The 20,129-nt window shown below is 46.0% G+C and overlaps 2 protein-coding genes across 10 annotated transcripts; both read right to left on the bottom strand.

Moving 5' to 3' along the window:
• Positions 1–132: 132 nt before the first annotated feature.
• Amt (aminomethyltransferase) lies at positions 133–7,102 on the bottom strand. Of its 7 annotated transcripts, none has more exons than XM_035443960.1 (11): positions 6,991–7,102; positions 6,004–6,078; positions 5,183–5,224; positions 4,917–5,099; positions 4,374–4,454; positions 3,306–3,437; positions 2,807–2,885; positions 2,385–2,530; positions 1,772–1,952; positions 1,369–1,524; positions 133–1,280 (listed from the first exon to the last, which is right to left on the bottom strand). In XM_035443960.1, the coding sequence occupies exons 2-11, from the start codon at positions 6,067–6,069 to the stop codon at positions 1,102–1,104; spliced, it is 1,245 nt and encodes a 414-aa protein (XP_035299851.1). In that variant the 5' UTR covers positions 6,070–6,078; positions 6,991–7,102; the 3' UTR covers positions 133–1,101. The 7 variants fall into 7 exon arrangements, with proteins under 7 accessions (XP_035299851.1, XP_027270348.1, XP_035299850.1 ...); XM_027414547.2 differs by having other exon boundaries at positions 4,917–5,084; XM_035443959.1 differs by lacking the exon at positions 6,991–7,102 and adding an exon at positions 6,748–6,880 and having other exon boundaries at positions 139–1,280.
• On the bottom strand, positions 5,715–11,349 carry Nicn1 (nicolin 1). 3 transcript variants are annotated; one of them, XR_004769759.1, is made up of 7 exons: positions 11,137–11,349; positions 8,975–9,151; positions 8,156–8,269; positions 7,677–7,748; positions 7,177–7,281; positions 6,991–7,102; positions 5,715–6,846 (listed from the first exon to the last, which is right to left on the bottom strand). XR_004769759.1 is itself a non-coding variant. In XM_027414550.2 (6 exons), exons 1-6 carry the CDS (start codon positions 11,266–11,268, stop codon positions 7,061–7,063), a joined length of 642 nt encoding a protein of 213 aa, XP_027270351.1. In that variant the 5' UTR covers positions 11,269–11,349; the 3' UTR covers positions 5,715–7,060. The 3 variants fall into 3 exon arrangements, 1 of the variants encoding a protein (XP_027270351.1); XR_003485130.2 differs by having other exon boundaries at positions 5,715–6,078; XM_027414550.2 differs by having other exon boundaries at positions 5,715–7,102.
• Between the last annotated feature and the right edge of the window lie 8,780 nt (positions 11,350–20,129).

The following is a 20,129-nucleotide window of genomic DNA, read 5'->3' as shown; positions in this document are numbered from 1 at the left end:
CTTCTGTATGTATACCTGGCCCCTTTCAAGGAGCGCCTACTCAAAACCTGTGTTGGAGGCCAAGAAGACAGGCATTGGGTTGGCCCCCCAGGAACCCAGTGAGCAAAGAACAATAAAGCTAGAGACCATGGCAAGAAGGAAGGAAACGTTAAGATTTTTTTATTTTATGTGCATTGTTGTTTTGCCTGCATTTATGTCTTTATAAGGGTGTCAAGTTACTTTGAGTTGGATTTTGCCATGTGGGTGCTGGAAATTGAACCTTGGTCCTCTGGAAGAGCAGCCAGTGCTTTTAACTACTGAGCAGCTCTTCAGCCCCAGAAGGAAACTTTAATTTTTTTCAAGAGTTAGTGAAGTACAGTTATTCACAACAAGAGCTAAGGTAAGCACAAGTACCAAGCTTGCCATGTCATGCTGTTGCACAGCAGGTTAAGTTGACTAGGGAATGTGGAAGGGTGAGTCTGTGTTTGCTTAGCCATCCCTACATTTGCACAAAGGAACAACTCAGCCGACACTGAGTCAGGAGTCATCTTTATCCAAGGAAAGGCAGAGTATACATTCATGGGAAGCAAAGTGGAGAAGGTACCTAAGCTCACACTTCCCACAGTAATAGCCCTTTGAAATTAGAGAAACCATGGTGAGGTAGGTTGGGCAGGTGTTATCTTCCACACAAAGGCAGACAATTTTTCTATAGCCAGCATCTGGCAGAATAAGGTTAGTGGCATTGTGTACTAAAATAGGACATTAAGTAAGGTGATTTGTCATTTAAAATTGAGCCCTTTAATCCCAGCACTCGGGAGGCAGAGGCAGGCTGATCTCTGTGAGTTTGAGGCCAGCCTGGTCTACTAGTTCAAGGACAGGCTCCAAAGCTACACAGGGAAACCCTATCTCGAAAAACAAACAACAACAACAACAAAAAAAAAAAAACCTAAAGTTAGGCTGGCTTGACTGGGAAGAATAGATGGGATGTTCTGGGATGTTCTCCCTACCCTAACCAGACCACAACAAACCCCTGTGAGTTGTGCTTCACTACTCTGATTAAGCACTATGGAAGGCCACCTAGGACAAGATTCCTGGAGGGAAGGGCTTTTCCACGGGACATCTTCACTTGAGAGTGTAGTAGTTTGTGGGCACGAAGGGCATTTTGCTAACCACCGTCATTTGCTGCTTCCGCCGAACCTCCACCAGCAGCTGTGTCCCTGGCCGACTATACTTGAATGGCACATAACCCATGGCCACATTCTTCTTCAAACTGGGTGAAGGGCAGCCACTGGTCACAGCGCCTGTCCATGCATAGGTCATAGGTTAACACCACCCTGCAAGACCAATATCCCTACCCTGGCCACCCTGCCAGCCATCTGGACCACTTACCAATCACAGTGCCTTCTGTGCTCAGGATAGGACTGTGTGCTCTCACCGGGGCCCCTTCACATACCAACCCCACACGTCTCTTCTGCACCTCACCCTTTAGCTGGGGAACAATGATTTTGGCTCCTGGGAAGTCCATAGCAGTTCGGCGGCGCTTCCCTGTAACAGAACACACCAGATGTAAGCTATGCAGAAGCCCTGGACACAGGAAGTCTTTACTACCAAGGCCCCAAGTGACAACCATCAAGTATCACTTGGGCTCTTGGGCTCAGTCTTGCACTACAGTCAGTCAATCAACCATCTCCTACTCCCTGGAAGCCATACTTTACAGTAACACTTTCAGGGAGTGAAAGCTCAGCAAGGCTGAGTTACATCTCCAGGGCCCCTTGAACACGAGCCAGCTCACCCAGTGTCCAGCTGAGACTGCCCTCCACAGGTGTGGTATGTTCATCAATGTCATTCCCGTACAGACAAAGGCCTGCCTCCAAGCGCAGGCTATCTCTGGCTGCTAGTCCTGCCAACTTCACCTCTGGGTTTTTCAGCAGAGCAGTAGCCAAGTGGACTGCCGCTATTGCTGGCACTGAGATCTGCACAATGGACCAGAGAGCAGATGGGCAGTTACCCTAAGTCTTGAATGCTGTGATCACTTTTACCACTTTGGGTTGTACAGGAGTGAGACACACTCTACCACAGCATTATAGTCCTCATTTCCCTACTCCCACCCCTCTTTCTGAGACAGGTAGCTGGGCTGGCCTGTAATTTATGATTCTCTACTTACTGGGTCCTGGGATTACAGGCATGTTCCACCCGTGCCAAGCTTTACAACTGTATTTATTGTTTTAGAGTTTGTTTTGGCTTTATTTTCTTTGAGACAGGCTCTCATTATGTAGCCTTGTTTAGCCTGGAACTCACTATGGATACCCAACCCACCATGAACTAAGATGTTCCTGCTTCTGTCTCCATAAGCACTGGGATTACAGGTATGAGACCCCATGGGGAATAACTACTTCTCAACATACCTCTACACCATCTTCTCCTGTGTAGCCACAGCGGGTCACACGACAGCCAGACACACCAAACACCTCCATTACAGCACTAGTCATGAAGGGCATTTTCCTCAAATCATCTGTCACACCAGCCTGTAACACTTGCGCTGCAGTGGGTCCTAAGCCCAAAGAGAATAACCAAGGGTGTTGGGCCCAACACCATTTGGAAGCAGAACAGGTCCCAAGCAAGCCCAACTCTGCTAGAGGGGAGAGGATGTCCTTGTCCCTGGCCCATGGACAGCTTTGCAGAGAGGAGAGTAAAGATATTTCACTTTGGAATTATGGCATACAAATATACAGCATCCATACCTTCCTCTTGGGATAGCTTCCATGCAGAGAAGCAAATAAAGCCAGGAAGGCAAGGGCTGGCTCTAGCACCAACCTGGCCCTCTCACCTTGCAGAGCTAGCAGGGCATTATCTACCACCTCCAGGCCGACATCACTGCCCTTGTTCTGGAACTCCTTGACCTTGTCCTGAAATGGATAACAGAAACACATCAGTGTCTGAAACCATTACTGAGCACCTAATATGGGTTGGACATTGCAGAACCGAGCAGCTAGATAGCAGGCCAGTTTCCATCTTACAAGTCACACAGCGCTAAGTGGTAAGGATGACCTGAGCCCAAGTGTGTCGATTCTCTCACCCTTACCAGAGAATGCTCATTGCAGGGGCAGGGGCAGGGGCAGGGGTAGTAGGGGCAGGAGCCAGGGCAGCGTTATCTCCCCACCTCCTCTAGTACCCATCCCCAAACCCTGTTGTGCACCAGAGAGTGCCTTCTCTTTAAATCTATTGGCTGTTCTTTTATTAAGAGTCATTTCCTGAGCCCCTATCTGCACTGGGCACTGCTTTATAAACCAAGAATACCAAGTACCTAGAATAAAAGGCAGATATACCTGCATGAGAGCCAAGTCCTTGTCCCAGCAGCCAGCGTTAGACACTACATACAGGTGCCCCTCAGAAGTATTGGTCACAATCAAGTCATCTAAGATGCCTCCAGCCTCGTTAGTAAACAGTGACAGTATTCCCTAGTATTGAAGCAAAACATCCTTATCTTCAGGTTCAGGAAGCCAAAGCCAAGTGTGAGCCAGAAACATTCTTAGATCTGCTCAGCTACCAAAAATTCATGGACATCTCTGGATAAAGGGTGCAAGATAGGCTCAAATCTAGGGTCTTTGAACTTCATTTGTCAAGTAAATTTTCACCCCTCCCCAGACTCAACTGGCTCCCTCACTACTCAATTCTTAGAAACCCATTTCATACTTATTCTATCACACCTAGGAGCTACTGTTTCACCCCACCCAGATAACTCCACTCATGTGCCAACCTCTAGGATAAAAGCTTCAAAGACCATCTTCATGATCTCATAGGTTCCCAGCACATACTTCAGGATTGAGTTCAAAACACTGCCAGGCAGGCCCTAGCCTTGCAACTGGATGGCCAAACCATGAGATTGATGGGTCATATGAACCACCTAAGGATCTTGTTAAAACTAAGGTTCTTGCTCAGCAGGTCCAGAGCAGTACCTAAGCATATTCCTAACACATTCCCAGAAAATGGAGAGGCTGCTGGTTTAGGGATCACATCATGAATACCAAAGGTATGAGAAGCATGAGAGGTCAGAACATATAAACTTTGGTTTCTGGCCTCCCAATCCAATGTAGTAAGGCTGGGATAGTGTTTCTTCAAAGCTGGCTGGATACCTGGAAATGACCCAAAGACTCCATCAAGATAGCAAGCCCTGCAGAAGCAGGTGGATCTCTGTGAGTTCGAGGCCAGCCTGGTCTCCAGAGCGAGTGCCAGGACAGGCTCCAAAGCTACACAGGGAAACCCTGTCTCAAAAAAAAAAAAAGAAAAAAAAAAAGAAAAAGATAGCAAGCCCTGAAAAGCTCTATCTGACCTATCTTGGTGCCTCCTAAGCTAGATGCAAGGACTTACCATTGAGAAAAATGGAATGGACCTACCTGGTTAGGCTTTAGTTCTGCAATGTCTCCAACCACTATACTTTCCATCAGCTTCACTCGGTCATGACCAAATATCTTGGTCTAGGGAAAACATGGAAAGCCTCAGGCCATTGCATTGTCTGTCATCTAAAAGGCCGCCAGGCAAGAACACATCCTTCAGCTGGCCATACCACAGTGTGCCCAGAAGTGACTGACAATGGTCTTTGGGTTCTGGAGATGGCAGAGGTCCTACCTTCTCACTTCCCCTATTCCACCCAGCCTCCTGGGACTGAGCACGGTCTTAAGAATCCAAGGGGACCTAGCACCTTACTAAGATACCCAACCCATTTCCAAACCAACACCCAGCACAGCAGATGAGGGTAGGTACAGCTCTAGCAAACCCAGGGGCATTAAAACACACAGTGGAAGCAGGAAGGAGAGATCAGAGATAAACAATCAGAAGACCTTCTGAGTTAGTCCCTAACACTATAGTCTAAGATATCCTCACACAAACCTCAAGAGTACTATAGATGGGGAGGAGGGCAGACCCAGCCTGGGGCTCACCTGCAGCATGTGGGACACATCAAAGAGCGAGCAGTGGCGGCGTGTATGCAGGTGTGAATCAACATGACTGTCCCGGTATTGCACAGGCAGACTCCACCCTGCAAACGCCACCATTTTTCCTCCATGGGCCAGGTGGAAGTCATAGAGTGGAGTCCTGCGGAGCACGTCCTGTGGACAGCCAGGCTTAAAGCCACCAGGGCCCAGTCCCATCAGCTTCCTCCCCCACCCTCCAAGACCAGCAACAGAGCCCAGTGCCCTTCACCCACCTGTACACAACTGAGTTGTCGGCTTTGAACCAAGGGTTGTGCCTGCAGGCGAAAACACAGAGGAGCCACCACACTCACTGTCCGCTGCATTGTTACCCACAACTGGTGCAGTCCGGCACATAGAGGCCACTACTCTGCCAGGCACGCTGGGAGATGTAGTCCAAATCCCTGCTTGGACAGGTCTTTCTAGCCCACAGGGGATAGGAAGGGGGGTGGGAAGCCCATAGAGCAGGCTGACTGACTCCCAATGGCCTCAGGCAATTCCTCTAATAAAAGCAAGTCAGGCAGTCAGGAGCAGAATAGGCTGCCTAGAACCAGAATTGGGGGTTAAAATTCCCTGCCTCCAGAAGGTCAAAGTTCTGCAAATGGCTGAAAAACCGGAATTACACATTCAGGTCAAATAGCCGTGGGAGGTAGAGCACTCACTGGAGGGTGAAACCCTCTGGGCAGGCACAGTACCATTGTGGCCTGGCCTCTTATAATGGTCTCTAGCTCTCACACAGGGCACACACAAGCAGCAAACATGGTCACATACTCCACAAGTATTTATTTGTCTTGCGGCACACTAACACCAGTGCTGGAGCTTAGGAACACAGCTATGAATTATGCATGATCCCTGCCACCCCAGAATCCTCTTGCTCATGCATACTGAAGACCATTGTTCCTTGAGCACAGGACTATGGCGATCACCCTTTCAGCAAAAAAGGAATGAGTTTAAACAATGGTCTTGCAAGTGAAGACACTACCTTCAGAAGGCTGATAGCAAGAATGCAGTGTAGCTACCCAAGATGGCTACTTTCCCAAAAAACTGTTACACATACATGTTCAATTTTCCAGGTCCAAGACACCTTGCAGCACTGCTTTATAACAGTCCCCAGGGGCAACATCAGGAAGAACTAGAAGGAAACTGAATTTTATCACAGGAAACAGCAGCAGCCTTCATCATCTAGTGGTTGCTCTAGGGTAATGGAGGACCTCAGCCTCCCAAAAGGCATCAGTGACGCCTTCCCTTGGACACACTGCCCCCAAGGTTGATCTTTCATCATCCTGAGCATGACTGGCAAGAAGCAACTGGGAGAAAGGCCCTTGATGTGCTGCATGTGGAGTCTGATGACAAATAGATTGGAGGCCGCATTCTCAGGCCCCAGCTGTGCCCAAAGCACCTGCCCAGATCTGACAGAGAACACATTTCAGGAACCAGCTCAGAGACTCAAGCACTCAAGCTTCCCAAATCCCAGCTCTGCCTCCTAGGCTGGTAAAAGACAAATTTAAAGAGGGGCATTTTCTTTTTCTTTTCTTCCCCCAACCCCCAAAAGGCAGGGGGTCTTACTGTGTAACCCTGATTGGCCTGGGAGTCACTGTGTAAACCAGGCTATCCTTGAACTCACAGACTGATGAGGTGAAAAGTGTGTGCTACCATGCTGGGCTCTAGGACATCATCTTTTTCATGGATAGAATACATAAGGAAAAAGGCCACTAGCAGAAGCAGAGGAATGAATAGGGGTCATCTCTTCCTCAAGCTTCCCAGGTCATGAATGTAAAAACAGCAGGCCTTCCTGAGCTACCTGGAACAGGTTTATCTCAACAATGGGGAAAATGGTAGCAGACACAGGTGTGCATACTGGCAGGACAGGCAGGAGGAACTCGATGATTCTAAGTAGAACCTGTGAATTTTGAGAGGAAGAGACTGAATTTGCATGTCAGACAAAGACAGAAAATGCCCCCACTAGGAATTCATGCTAAAACAACTAGGTGAATGTCAAGAATTCCTTTGACACAGATAGAACTTGAATGCACAGGGAACACACTTCAGCCTCTGGTGGCCAAACCACGCCTGGATGGGCACAGAAGGCCAATGTCTCAAGCAGAAGCTGTCGCTCACGTGTAGGAGAGCAAATTCAGATCATAGCAGCCATCCACCTGCAACACAAGGGACTGTTAGTTCTGAGCTGCTCAAAGCAAGGTAAACCAAGCAGAGGGAAGTAATCACTCACATCAAAGCGGCCAATCCTTGTGGAAGTATGACTAGCCCGAATCATCTCTGTCAGCGCCCACATCTGCTGCACCTCAGAGGATACTCTGCTGGGGTCTGGGAGACCCTGTTCCAGAAGGAAGGAATAGTGACCATGAATCTCTCCCCAGCAGTGCCCTTAAAGATATAAGATACGGGGCACTCCAACTGAAACCAGTGACATTCCCAGATAACTTACAGAATGTGTGATTGGAGCCTGATGTTCCTTCAGTCATGCCTATTCCAGCGATGACTCAAATCCCATACTCAATACCCAAGAAGACACTGAACCATGAGCCCTGGGTCCAATCTCAAATTTTTGTGGTGTTGGGAATCAAACCCAGGACCTTATGCATGCTAAGTAAGCATTCTACCATTGAATTATATCCCTAGCTGGTCTCAGGATAGCAGAGGCCCACATGGTCATGCCCAGGATCTCAGAACCATGTATATGTAGTTAACACCAAGTGTTAGAGTGCTTACCTCAAGGCGAGGAGCAGGCTGCTCACTGGACACTGGGTGGGAAAGCCACTTGGGGAAAATCAGGGAGGGGCTCTGCAAAGCAAAGGCAAACTGTCCTAAGTGGGGCAGAATCTGAGAACAAAGAAGAGGCCCCTAGAGGATGAGACACTGGGAAATCCCTGTTCAGGACCATGTAAGATCAAAGGGACACTCAGATTACTAAGATGCTCTGCTATGCAGAAGGAGAATCCGGGAACATAAGCAACAAAAGTACATCCCAGCACCTAAAAGTGGTGGATGGTCTCAACGGTCAGGGGGTGCTGGGGCAGAACCCCACCTTAGACTGTGAACCTCTGCACTCACTCTCCTCCAGTGCTCATGAAGGCTCCCTCTGGATCTGCCATCGTTGCCCCACAGCCCACCTCAGTGCCCCATCTCTCCTAGCTATTTAGAACCTTTTTAAATAAAGGGCAGCTAGTAGGTTTCAGACATTCCCTTACCTTTGGTCCCTGCTGGTAGATTTGCAACTCCTCCACTGTGAAGGACAGCCATAGCGGTGACGGCTGCCGCAGGATCAGACGCAGCTCTAGGACTCTGCTCACGTCACACAGCATCTGACACACACACACACAAAATGACCGATTGAGCAGGCTGTGGTGGTGCATGCCTTTGATCTCAGCACTGGGTGGCAGGGGCAGGCATTCCTTTTTCGGAGTTCAAGGCTAGCCTAGTCTACAAAACAAGTTCTAGGAGAGCCGGGGCTACACAGAGAAACCCTATCTCAACCAAAACAAAACAAAAATAGCCAGGTGGCAGCAGTGCAAAGTCTTCAATCCCAGAACTCGAGAGGCAGGCAGATCTCCGTGAGTTTGAGGCCAGCCTGGTCTACAGATCGAGTCCCAGGGCAGCCAGGGCAATAAGAGTAACCCTGTCACCAGGCAGTGGTGGTGCACACCTTTAGTCCCAGCACTTGGGAGGCAGAGGCAGCCAGATCTCCGTGAGTTTGAGGCCAGCCTGGTCTACAGAGCTAAACAGAGAAACCCTGTCTCAAAAAACAAAACAAAACAAAACAAAAAAAAAAAACAAACAAAAAGACCCACTGAAGACTCAGTTCATTACCAGGAACCTCCCAACCAATAGTAAACCAAATGCTTCCCCAAGGCTTTGGGAAGGACAGAATAGTGGTCCCTCCCAAGTACCTTCATGAAAGCTACAGCCCAGCCCAGTTTTGCCCCACTCTTCCCTCCTGCTATTCTGCCCAATCCCTAGACAGGAAGTCCTCATCTGGGATTCCCTAGCAATGCTGAGACCCAGCTGACCTGGTGCTTGAACAGTGACACATACTCCTGGGCTCCCTCTTCACTGTGTGGGTCAGGCATCAAACAGTAGTCCCGAAGACAAGTGACCCATTTGGACGGTGTGTGCAGTGGGGTATGGTGACGAACCCGGATGCTCAAGAAAGCTGTGTAGTAATTCTTAAATGTGATCTCCAGTAACTAGAATACAACCAACCCACCATGAGAAATGAGGCGTGAGCACACTGACATAATCTTTCTTTTGTAATGTACACTTTCGCTAAGTTAGTCAACAATTCCTGGGGCCCAAACATAATTTTGGGCATTTCCTAAATGTGAGCATTTCCTAAAAATGCTCACAGCTCAGTAAGTCATACAAACAAAAGCAAACCATGCAACATATCTGAGATGGTATCAGAGGTCAGAACCCTAACCCTAAAAAAAGCAGAAAATGGACATGTGAACCCTGAAAGGATGAGCTGCATAACAAAGTTAGATAACACAGTATGCTGGGCTGATGATTTGCTCAGTTGGTTCAGTGCTTGCCTTGTCTAGTATGTTTGAAGTTCTATGCTAGAGGCACAGTACTGTGTAAACCAGGTGTGTGATGCATACCTGTAATCCCAGTGCTTGGGAGGTAGAGGCAGGAGGATCAGAAGTTCATGATAAGCCTCAGCTATTCGTGACCACTCTAGGTTTCACGAGATACCCCCAAACACAAAAAAAGTAGCATATTTTTAAAAGTACCAGAGTGAGAACCTAAGAATCTAGCATGGGAAAGAATTGTAGCTCAATCTGGTAATAGCAGAGGTTCTCAGGTTCTCTCCTTCCGTGTATCTCTCTGTCTCTGTCTGTGTCTCTCTTAACTAAGAAGGAATTAGCAGACTAAGACCAGAATAAGAACAGGAGGACAGTTTGTCGAGTACACTGCAGGGGGTTGGGGAAGGCAATCAGTTTGGCAGACCTATAGTATCGACCGCTAGAGCAGTAGTTTTCATCATTGGATGTCCATCAGAATCATCTATGGAACTTTAAAAAAGAATCCAGATATCAGGGCTGCAGAGACTGATTGGTGGTTAAGAGCACTTGGTGCTCTTGCAGACAGTCAAGTTTGGTTCCCAGAACCTACATGGCCCCGTACAGCTGTTCACAACTCTGGTTCCAGGTAATTCAGAGACCTCTTCTGGCCACCACCAGTACTAGGTATGCACAAAGTATACAAGCATACATGCAGACAAAACACATAAAATTAAAATAAACACTTAAAAAATAAAAATATAGATGTCAAAGAGTCACCTCAAACACACTGGTCAGATTTTCCAGGGTCAGATTAATTAGGTTTCCCCAGCCAGTGATAAGAAACATCTTGGGCGGGGCGTTGGTGGCGCAGGCCTTTAATCCCAACACTCGGGAGGCAGAGGCAGGCGGATCTCTGTGAGTTCGAGGCCATCCTGGTCTCCAGAGCGAGTGCCAGGATAGGCACCAAAGCTACACAGAGAAACCCTGTCTCGAAAAACAAAAAACAAAAAACAAAAAACAAAAAACAAAAAACAAAAAAAAAGAAAAGAAAAGAAAGAAAGAAAAAAGAAAAAGAAACATCTTGGGAGATAACCACATATTATAACACAAAGCACCTAAGGCCAAGAGAATGGGTGTGGCACAGTCACAGAGTGGCTCAGGATGCTATGCTATTAGAGGTAGGCCTTGTCCTGTGTTGAGGTCATGCAGTGCCCTGTCACTGTCAGCTGAGATGGAAGTGCAACTATGAATGATAAACAAGTCACTAGGGGGCGGGAAACAACAAAAACAAAACAAAAAACAAAGAAACAAGCCACTAGAAGGACCTAGAAAGATTAATTACACCTGACCTGTGGCAGGAGCCGATGGAATGGGGAAGTTTACATCATTATTTAAGGATTCCAACTATGGCCCAAACCAAAATACCCTCTCACTTGTACTGAGGTTCATAATTGTATTTCCAGTGGTGTGCTGGACACGGGAAGAGATGCTGAAGAGAACAGGACAGGAAATTCTAGCCTAATAAAAACTGTATATGCTACTGAATAGGGCCAGTTCTCAAAAGCAAGGGGGAACTGCAGAGGCTGCAAATGAGTAAATGCCTGGGAAATGGTTACTAGGTCTTCCCCGCCCAGAAGCTTTGGTCGCGCCTACTGGGGGTCGCTCACCTCGAAAGGCGCGACGTTAGGAAAGGTGACATCGACGACCAGCACGCCAGGCCGACCTTGGGAGGTCCTCATGTCGCCCACTTGCAGGGCTACGGTGCTTTTCACATGACAGGGAACCAACATACGAGACATGATGCGGGTGGCAGCGACAAGCGTAATCACCGCTAACAGTCTCCAGCTATTATTAGCCTTTCCAGGCGTCGCCTATCGAACCAAAAGAACTACAACTCCCAGGAGACCTAGCGATTGCACAAACCAACCAATCACCGGTGCTTAGGGCGGGTCTAGCGTCGGAAGTGTCTGCGGAAGTTCTTCTTCAACCAATCACCACGCACCTGAGAGCCTCTCCTTGGCCGCTCCCGGCAACCGTCGAGCCATTCTTTATTCAAAAGATCCAGAATGCTGTGGGGCCAGCTTAAACCTTTTTTGGTTTCTGTTACTTTGTTAGGGTGGTAGTCGGTTAAGATGTGTAAAGCCGTCAACACAAATGAGCATCGCCCTGACATTAGTCGCAAAAACAGGCAATAAATTTTTAAAAAGAGCTGATAGCTCAATTGATAGAGTGCTTACCTAGCATTTGGAAAGCCCTGGATTGACCCCCAGTACCCCATAAAACTAGGGATGTTGCCTCAGTCCTGTAACCCCAGCTATTCTGAAGTCGGAGGAAGGAGAATAAGTTTAATGTCAGCTGGGCGTTGGTGGCTCACGCATTAGATTACACCACTCCGGAGGCAGGAGGATCTCTGTGAGTTCAAGACCAGCCTGGTCTACAAGAGCTAATTCCAGGATAGCCTCCAAAGCCACAGAGAAACCCTGTCTCAACCCCCACTCCCCCAAAAATAAAGGGGGCTGAAGAGATTGGCTCAGAGGTTAAGAGCACTGGCTGCTCTTTTAGATGTCCTGAGTTCAATTCCCAGCAACCAAATGGTGGTTTACAACCATCTATAATGAGACCTGGTGCCCTCTTCTGGCATGTTGGCAGAACACTGTATATATAATAAATAAAATCTTTTAAAATTAATTAATTAATTAATTAAAAACCAAGTGGCAATGGCACATGCCTTTAATCCTAGCACTGGGAGAGAGGGACAGGCAGATCTCTGTGATTTTGAGGCCAACCTTGGTCTACAGAGTGAGTTCCAGGACAGCTAGAGCTACACACAGAGAAACCTTGTTTTGAAAACCCAATAATAATAATAATAATAATAATAATAATAATAATAAATAAGCCAGGCATTGTGACTCTTTACTTAACCTAGTACTTGGGAGGTAGAAGCAGAATCAGAAAGATCAGAGGTTCAAGGCTAATCTCAATTATGTATCAAGTATCTATCAATTATGTTTCAAGCTATCCTGGGCTATATAAGGCCCTAGCTAAAAAAGGGAAACAGCAAACCAGCCAATAAACAGGTTAATTGGGAAAGAGACAAATAATTGGTTTGGAATTTGTTTATTTTTTGAGACAGGATCTCACTATGGATGTGGGCAAGGCGGGCCTCAAATTTACAAAGATCCACGTGCCTCTGCCTCCTGAATACTGGGATCAAAAGTGTGCCCCACCATGCCAATCTAACAAGCTTTCCTTTTACTTTCCACAATGAGTCACTTGGGAGCATTTAAGATACTGAGGTGTATGGATCAGTAATTGGAGGCCATGCAGCAGGAAAGATGATTTAGCAGTTAAAAGCCCTTGCAGCTTTTCCAGAGAACCCACATCAGGCTGGCCACAGGTGACTGTAACTGCAATGTCCTCTTCTGGCTTCTAAGGCAATTTTACATCTGTGTGCACATACCTCTACACAGACACACATGCATACATATTATTTAAAATGAAGCCAGGCGATGGTAGTACACTCCTTTAATCCCAACACTCAGGAGAGGCAGAGGCAGAGGCAGATCTCTGTGAGTTTGAGGCCACCCTGGTGGTCTCCAGAGTAAGTGCCAGGATAGGTTCCAAAGCTACACAGAGAAACCCTGTCTCACCCCCCCCCAAAAAAAAAGAGGGCATCAGATCCTCTGGAACTGGAGTTACATACGGTAATGAGCCACCATGTGGATGCTGGGAATTGGAGCCTGGACCTTTAAAACAGCACGAAGTACTCTTAACCATTGAGCCTTCTTTCCAGCCCAACAACTTTTCTTTGAGAACCCCACATCCATGCACTCAGGTGTGTCTTTTCTTTCCTTTTGAGTACCTTCTTTTTTCCTAACCTTTGCGTTTAATCATATGTTAAAATATCTGTATTAGTTGGGCTGTGGTGGTGCACTCCTTTAATCCCAGCACTTGGGGGGCAGAGGCAGACAGATCTCTATGAGTTTGAGGCCAGCATGGTTGACAGAGTGAGTTCCAAGACAGGTGGAGCTACACAATGAGACTTGTCTTGAGAAAAAAAAAAAAAAAAAACATTTTTTTTAGGCATCAACTTTTTTTTTTATTTTTTTTTTTTTTTTTTGGGCAGGGTTTCTCTGTGTAGCTTTGGAGCCTATCCTGGCACTCGCTCTGGAGACCAGGCTGGCCTCGAACTCACAGAGATCCACCTGCCTCTGCCTCCCAAGTGCTGGGATTAAAGGCGTGAGCCACCAGCACTGGATAACTCACCTTTTTTAAAGGTGGAAATTTTTGTCACTATAAGCCTATAATCCCAGCAGTTAGAATGTGGAGACAGGAGGATGAGGAATTTAAGCAAGTTCTAGGTTGACCTCGGCTACCTAAGACCCTGCCGTAAAAGGGGGCTAGGGATCCTGGGAAATGTTTCAGTGAGTAAGCACTTGTTCTGCAAGCTTGAGGACCTGAATTTGAATACCCAGAATTTGTGTAAAAAACAAAAAAACAACCTGAGCATGACTGTGCATGCCTATAATCCCAGTATTTGGGAGTGTGAAGACAAGTGGATTCTGGGAGCTCAGTGGCCAGCCAGCCTAGCTAAAACAGAGAGCCTCTGGTTCAGTGAGAGACTGTATCAAAGGATAAGGCAGATGGGCATAGAGGAAGGCACCCACGTCCTCCTCTGTCCTGTACATACTGGAGCATAACACGTGTATCCACACATATGGGTGCATTGTACCAAACACAACATATACACGTACATGCATGATTTTTTTAATTAAAGATATGTATGTATGTATGTATGTATGTATGTATGTATGTATGTTTTTTGAGACAGGGTTTCTCTCTGTAATAGAACTGGCTGTCCTGGAACTCGCCTTGTAGACCAAGCTGGATTTGAACTCACTGAGATCCACCTGCCTCTGCCTCCCAAGTGCTGGGATTAAAGGAGTGTGCCACCACCGTCAGGCCTAAATAATATATTTTTAATTGAATGAGTTACTGAGAAATAGCAGCATGATAGATGTAAACCAAATTGTACCCATGTCAAAGAAGAATTATAGAAATCCATTGTTTCTGGGTTAAGCTCCTACACTATGTCCCAATAGACTAGGCTAAAAATGAAAATGGAGTCAGTCAAACTGAAGTTCCACATCAATCACCAAGCTGAAATTAAACTGTTTATCCGAATTTCCAAGAAGTCAGGATTAGAAAAGTAGCAACCAGCTTTCCCAAACAGACTGGTTTCGATTGGCATAATAGTGTTCCATCTGCCTGAACCCAAACACAAAAATGGTAACATGCTGTTAACTGTTGTTTCTCTATAAGCACTTTACAAGGAAAATAGCTTTGAAATGACCAACTTGCTTTTTGTTTCTGTTTCTACTCTCTTCAGGCCTTTTCTGTCTATAAAGCAAACCTCTTCTCCTGGGTTTTGTTTTTTTGTTATTTTTTTTTAATTTTGTTTTGTTTTGTTTTGTTTTTCAAGACAGGGTTTCTCTGTGACTTTGGAGGCTGTCCTGGAACTAGCTCTTGTAGACCAGGCTGGTCTCAAACTCACAGAGATCCGCCTGCCTCTACTCCGGAGTGCTGGGAATAAAGGCGTGTGCCACTACTGCCCACTGTTTTTGAATCTTATATAGCTCAGGATCGTAAATGGAAGCAGAATGTTGTATACATAATAAATAAATAAAATCTTTAAAAAAAACTAAAACAAAAAGCACCTGTGTTGTGGAATATTTAACTATATAAAGGTGTGTTACATTTGTGTCTGCTACATTTCTTTAACAATGTAAGGATGTGTTACATTTGTGTCTGCTGCATTTGTTTAATTATGAAAAGATGTGTTGCTTTTCCGCCTTGCCTGCCTAAGGCACTGGATTGCTGTAATAAAGAGCTGACTGGTTGATACATAGGCAGGGATAAGTGGGGCTGGCAGGCAGAGACAATAAATAGGAGGAGAAATGTAGGCTCAAGAAGAATGAGAAGGTTTGAACGAGGGAGAAAGAGAGAGAGATGCCTGAAGTTAGCCAGCTGCCAGACAGACAGACACAGAAAAAGCTGGAAAAGTAGAACGTACAGAAAGAAAAAGTTAAATGCCCCAAGGTAGACATAGGTAAGAGAAACAGGTTCAGTTGAGTTAACAAGAAACCAACATAAGATAAGGCCCAGCATTCATACTGAAAGATAAATCTCCTTGTCATGATTTGGGAGCTGGTTGGTGGCACAAAAGAAAAACCTTGGTACACACCTATTACCATGCCTGATGACTTGAGTTTGAATCATGGAATTCACCTGAAAAGGTGAAAAGAGAAAGCAGATTCCTGCAAGTTATCTTCTGATTCACCCTTGTATACCTGCACATATGAATATATACATTTAAAAAATAATAAAAATAAATACACTTGGGCTGGCCGGGTGGTGGTGGCACACGTCTCTAATCCCAGCACTCGAGAGGCAGCGACAGGTGGATCTCTGTGAGTTCGAGACCAGCCTGGTCTACAAGAACTAGTTCCAGGACAGCCTCCAAAGTCACAGAGAAACCCTGCCTGGAAACCTCCCCCCACCCCCAAAAAAATACACTGGGGCTAGGGGTATAGATAAGTTGGTAGATTCTTATCATGCTCTTGGTTCAATTCCCAGTACCACAGAAACCTAATGGTGCCCACTTGTAATCCCAGCACTTGGAATGTTAAAGCAGAAGCATCAGAAGTTCAAGGTCATCTTCCTAAAAGTCAAGAGTTTGAAGCCAGCATAGGATAGAGGAGACCCTATAAAAACAAATACATAAATTAGCTGGGCATGAGGGAACCTGCCCTTAAATCCTACAACTGGGGGAGGCATAGGAAGGTGGATCTCCCAGTGTTTCAGGTCAACCTGGTCTAAATAACAAGTTCCAGGCCAGCCAGAGCTGCACAGTGAGACTCTGTCTCAGATGGATAGATGATAGACAGACAGACAGACAGACAGACAGACAGACAGACAGATACTGAAGAGAAGTCTCAGTGGTTAAGAGCCCTGGCTACTCTTGCAGAGGACTCTGGGTTCATTTCCCAGCATTCTATAACTCCAGTTATAGCCTATAACTCCAGTTCTAGGAACTCTAACCCTCTTCTAGCTCCTGAGGACACTGCAAGCATGTGGAACACAGTCGTACATGCAGGTGAAACAACCAAACACATAAAATTTAATTAATTAACTAATTAGGGATGAAGAGATGGCTCAGGAGTTAAGAGCACTTGCTATTCAAGCATGAGGACCAGAGCTTGACTCCTATCTCCTACACACATGAAATCCAGGCTGGGTCCTGCAGACACCTGTAGCCCAGCACTGAGCACAGGAAGATTGTTGGTGTTTGCTGGCTGCCATCATAGCCAAAACACAGGAGTTCCAAATGCAGGGAGAGACCCTCTCAAAGAAACAAGTCAGAGAGTGATAGAGAGGAAGCTTTCCTCTGGCTTCTATGCCTGGCCATGGACATGTATACATGCACACACATATATGCATACCCCCCACCCACATACTCCACATGCATACACATATATGCATACTCCATACACACACACACTCTATATGCACACACATAAACATACTCACACACACATAAATTAATGAAGAATAACTAAATAGCCACATGGTGGTGGCACAGGCTTTTAATCCCAGCACTCAGGAGGCAGAGGCAGCTGGATCTCTGTGAATTTGAGTCCAGCCTGGTTTACAGAGTGAAATCCAGGAGAGTCAGGACTACAAGGAGAAACCATGAAAAGCAAAACAAAACAAAAAAGCATAACTAAATAGCCACATCTGGTGGCAAGAACCTTTAATCCCAACACTTGAGAGGCAGAAATAGGCAAATCTCTAAGTTCAAGGCCAGCCTTGCTACACAGTAGCATTTCAGAACAGCCAATGGCTGTATAGTGAGACACTGTCTCAAAAAAAAAAACAAAAAACAAAAAACAAAAAACAAAACAAAAACAAAAAAACAAGTTGGGTGATAGTAGCCCACACCTTTAATCCCAGCACTCAGGAGGCAGACTCAGGAGAAAAGGCAGGGGAATCTCTGTGAGTTTGAGGACAGCCTGGTCTATAGAGCAAGTTCTAGGACAGCCAGGGTTACACAAAGAAACCCTGTCTCAAAAACAAACAAACAAAAATAGTCAAGTAGACAACAAAAGTAAATAAATGAACACATGAATAAATGCCCGGAGTGGTGTTGTCTGTCTGTAATCCCAGCACTTGGGAATGCATGAGGATCCTGAGCTCAAGACCAGCCTTAGATACACTGCAAAGTCAAGTCCAAAGACAGCTGGGCTACATGAAAGTCTGTTTCAAAAGCAAGGGCTGGAGAGATGGCTCAGCACTTAAGAGCACAGGCTGGTCTTTCAGAGGACCGGGGTTCAATTCCCAGGACCCACATGGCTGCTCACAGCTGTATCTCCAGTCTCAGGAGATCGGATGCCAGTCATTTCATGCATATGTGCATAGACATACATTCAGGCAAAACACTCGTACACATTAAAAAACAAGTGAATAAAATGAGGGGCCAGGAATATATAGCTCAATAGTAGAGCATTTGCCTGCCATTGTGTAGACCCCAAGCTTAATCTCCAGTACTTCCAATAAATAAATAAACAAACAAACAAATATCTACTACATAGAAGGACCAGGACTCTCATGTTTATGGTGATAATTCCAACACTTAGAATAAAGCCCAGATTTCTGGGGTGGTGGTGCACACCTTTGTTCCCAGAATGTGGGAGGCAGAAGCAGGCAAATCTCTGTGAATTCGAGACCAGCCTGATCTACATATCATGTTCCAGTACAGCCAGGGCTGTCACACAGAGAAACCCTGTCTCGAAAAATATAATAATAATAATAATAAATAGTACAGCCTAGATCTTAAGGGCTCATTAGTGTTTGCTAAAGGAATGTGCCCCCCTCCTCGCCCTGCCGCCCAGAGTTCTAGAATTATAGATGAGTAACACCATCCGCAGCTCTTGGGTTTGCTTCCTCTTTCTTTCTTTTAAAATTTTATTTATTTATTTATTTATTAAACTTTTTTTGTTTTGTTTTGCTTTTTGTTTTGTTTTTCAAGACAGGGTTTCTCTGTGGCTTTGGAGGCTGTCCTGGAACTCACTCTGTAGACCAGGCTGGTCTCAAACTCACAAACATCCACCTGCTTCTGCCTCCCGAGTGCTGGGACTAAAGGTGTGCACCACCACCACCTGGCTAAACTTTTTTTTATTTCACCGGGTGGTCAGTGGTGGTGCACGCCTGTAATCCCAGCACTTGGGAGGCAGAGGCAGGCGGATCTCTGTGAGTTCAAGGCCAGCCTGCTCTACAGAGTGAGTTTCAGGACAGCCAAGACTATTACACAAATACCCTGTCTTGAAAAACAAAAAGGCAAGACAAAACAAAATTTATTTATTTATTTTCTTGAGTACCATATGAATGCCTGATGCCCGAGGAAGCCAGAAGAGAGCATCAGGTCCCTAGAACTGGAGGTCAGGAGCCACTGTGTGTGTCGGGAATAGAACCCAAGTCAGTACAGCCATTGCTCTTAACCACTAAGCCATCTTTCCAGCATTGGTTTGGTTTTTTTGTTTTTTGTTTTGTTTTGGGTTTTTTTTGGGGGGGGTTCGAGTCAGGGTTTCTCTGTGGCTTTGGAGGCTGTCCTTTAACTAGCTCTGTAGATCAGGCTGGTCTTGAACTCACAGAAATCTGCCTGCCTCTGCCTCCCGAGTGCTGGAATTAAAGGCGTGTGCCACCACCATCTGGTACCTTGTTTGCTTTTTAATTTTTGTGTTCTGGGGGGGGAGGGCAATTCTCGAGTATGTGCATGAAGGTGTACATACATGTCATATTGCATGTGTGGAGGAACTGGGGAAAATTCTCCCACCATGGTTTCAAAGGATCAAACTCTGGTTGTCAGGCTTGTGTGGCAAGTGCTAGTCCTGGTTTGGTTCTTTTGTTTGTTTTGTTTTGTTTTTTCTGAGATCAAGTCTGACTGTAGAGATCAGGCTGACCTTGAACTCTTGATTCCTCTGCCTTGACCTCCTCCTAAGTGCTAGGATTACAGGCAGGCACCAGCACACTCTGCTGATCTGGAATCTGATGAAACCCCAGGGAGCACAGTGAGCACTCACTCACTGTTCATAATTCTGGAGAACCTATAAATCCATAGAGAATGCCCTTATGATAAGAAATCTGGTCTACATTGAGGAACAATTTGTTTTGTTTTTTTAAGAAAGGTTTTCTCTAGCCCTAGCTGTACTAGAATTCACTCTGTAGACCAGGCTAGTCTCAAACTCACAAAGATCCACCTGCCTCTGCCTCCTGAGTGCTGGGATTAAAGGCATAAGTCACCACCATCCAGTTTCTTTTTCTTTTGAGACAGGGTCTCATGTAGCCCATGCTGGCTAAGCATGCTTTTGACGCTTCCATCTCCGCCTTATAAGTGCTGGAATTATGGACAGAGGTGTGTCACCATGCTCAGATATTTGTTTTTTTTTATTACATTTTAATTGTTTATTTGGTGTGTGCCCATGTGTGTATGTGTGTGGGCATTTGCTTGCCATGGTGCACACATGGCGGTCAGAGGACAACTTGCAGGAGCTGGTTCTCTCTTTCTACCATGTGGGCCCCAGGATTGAACTCTCAGGCCATC

The sequence above is a fragment of the Cricetulus griseus genome, chromosome 4, assembly GCF_003668045.3.
Source record: "Cricetulus griseus strain 17A/GY chromosome 4, alternate assembly CriGri-PICRH-1.0, whole genome shotgun sequence".
In the NCBI taxonomy this organism is placed as follows: domain Eukaryota; kingdom Metazoa; phylum Chordata; class Mammalia; order Rodentia; family Cricetidae; genus Cricetulus; species Cricetulus griseus.
This window is presented reverse-complemented; position numbering and strand designations above follow the sequence as displayed.

Bases quoted from the DNA above. Each gene is read 5' to 3' on its own strand.
- Nicn1 (XM_027414550.2), bottom strand. From the start codon at position 11,268: ATGTCTCGTATGTTGGTTCCCTGTCATGTGAAAAGCACCGTAGCCCTG. The intron at 9,152-11,136 runs GTGAGCGACCCC...GTTGTATTCTAG, and splicing joins CTAACGTCGCGCCTTTCGAG to TTACTGGAGATCACATTTAA. The intron at 7,749-8,155 runs GTAAGGGAATGT...TTTGCTTTGCAG, and splicing joins TCTACCAGCAGGGACCAAAG to AGCCCCTCCCTGATTTTCCC.
- Amt (XM_035443960.1), bottom strand. From the start codon at position 6,069: ATGTTGCCCCTGGGGACTGTTATAAAGCAGTGCTGCAAGGTGTCTTGG. The intron at 5,225-6,003 runs GTATGTGTAACA...TTTCGCCTGCAG, and splicing joins GGACCTGGAAAATTGAACAT to GCACAACCCTTGGTTCAAAG. The intron at 5,100-5,182 runs GTGGGTGAAGGG...GGTGGCTTTAAG, and splicing joins GACAACTCAGTTGTGTACAG to CCTGGCTGTCCACAGGACGT.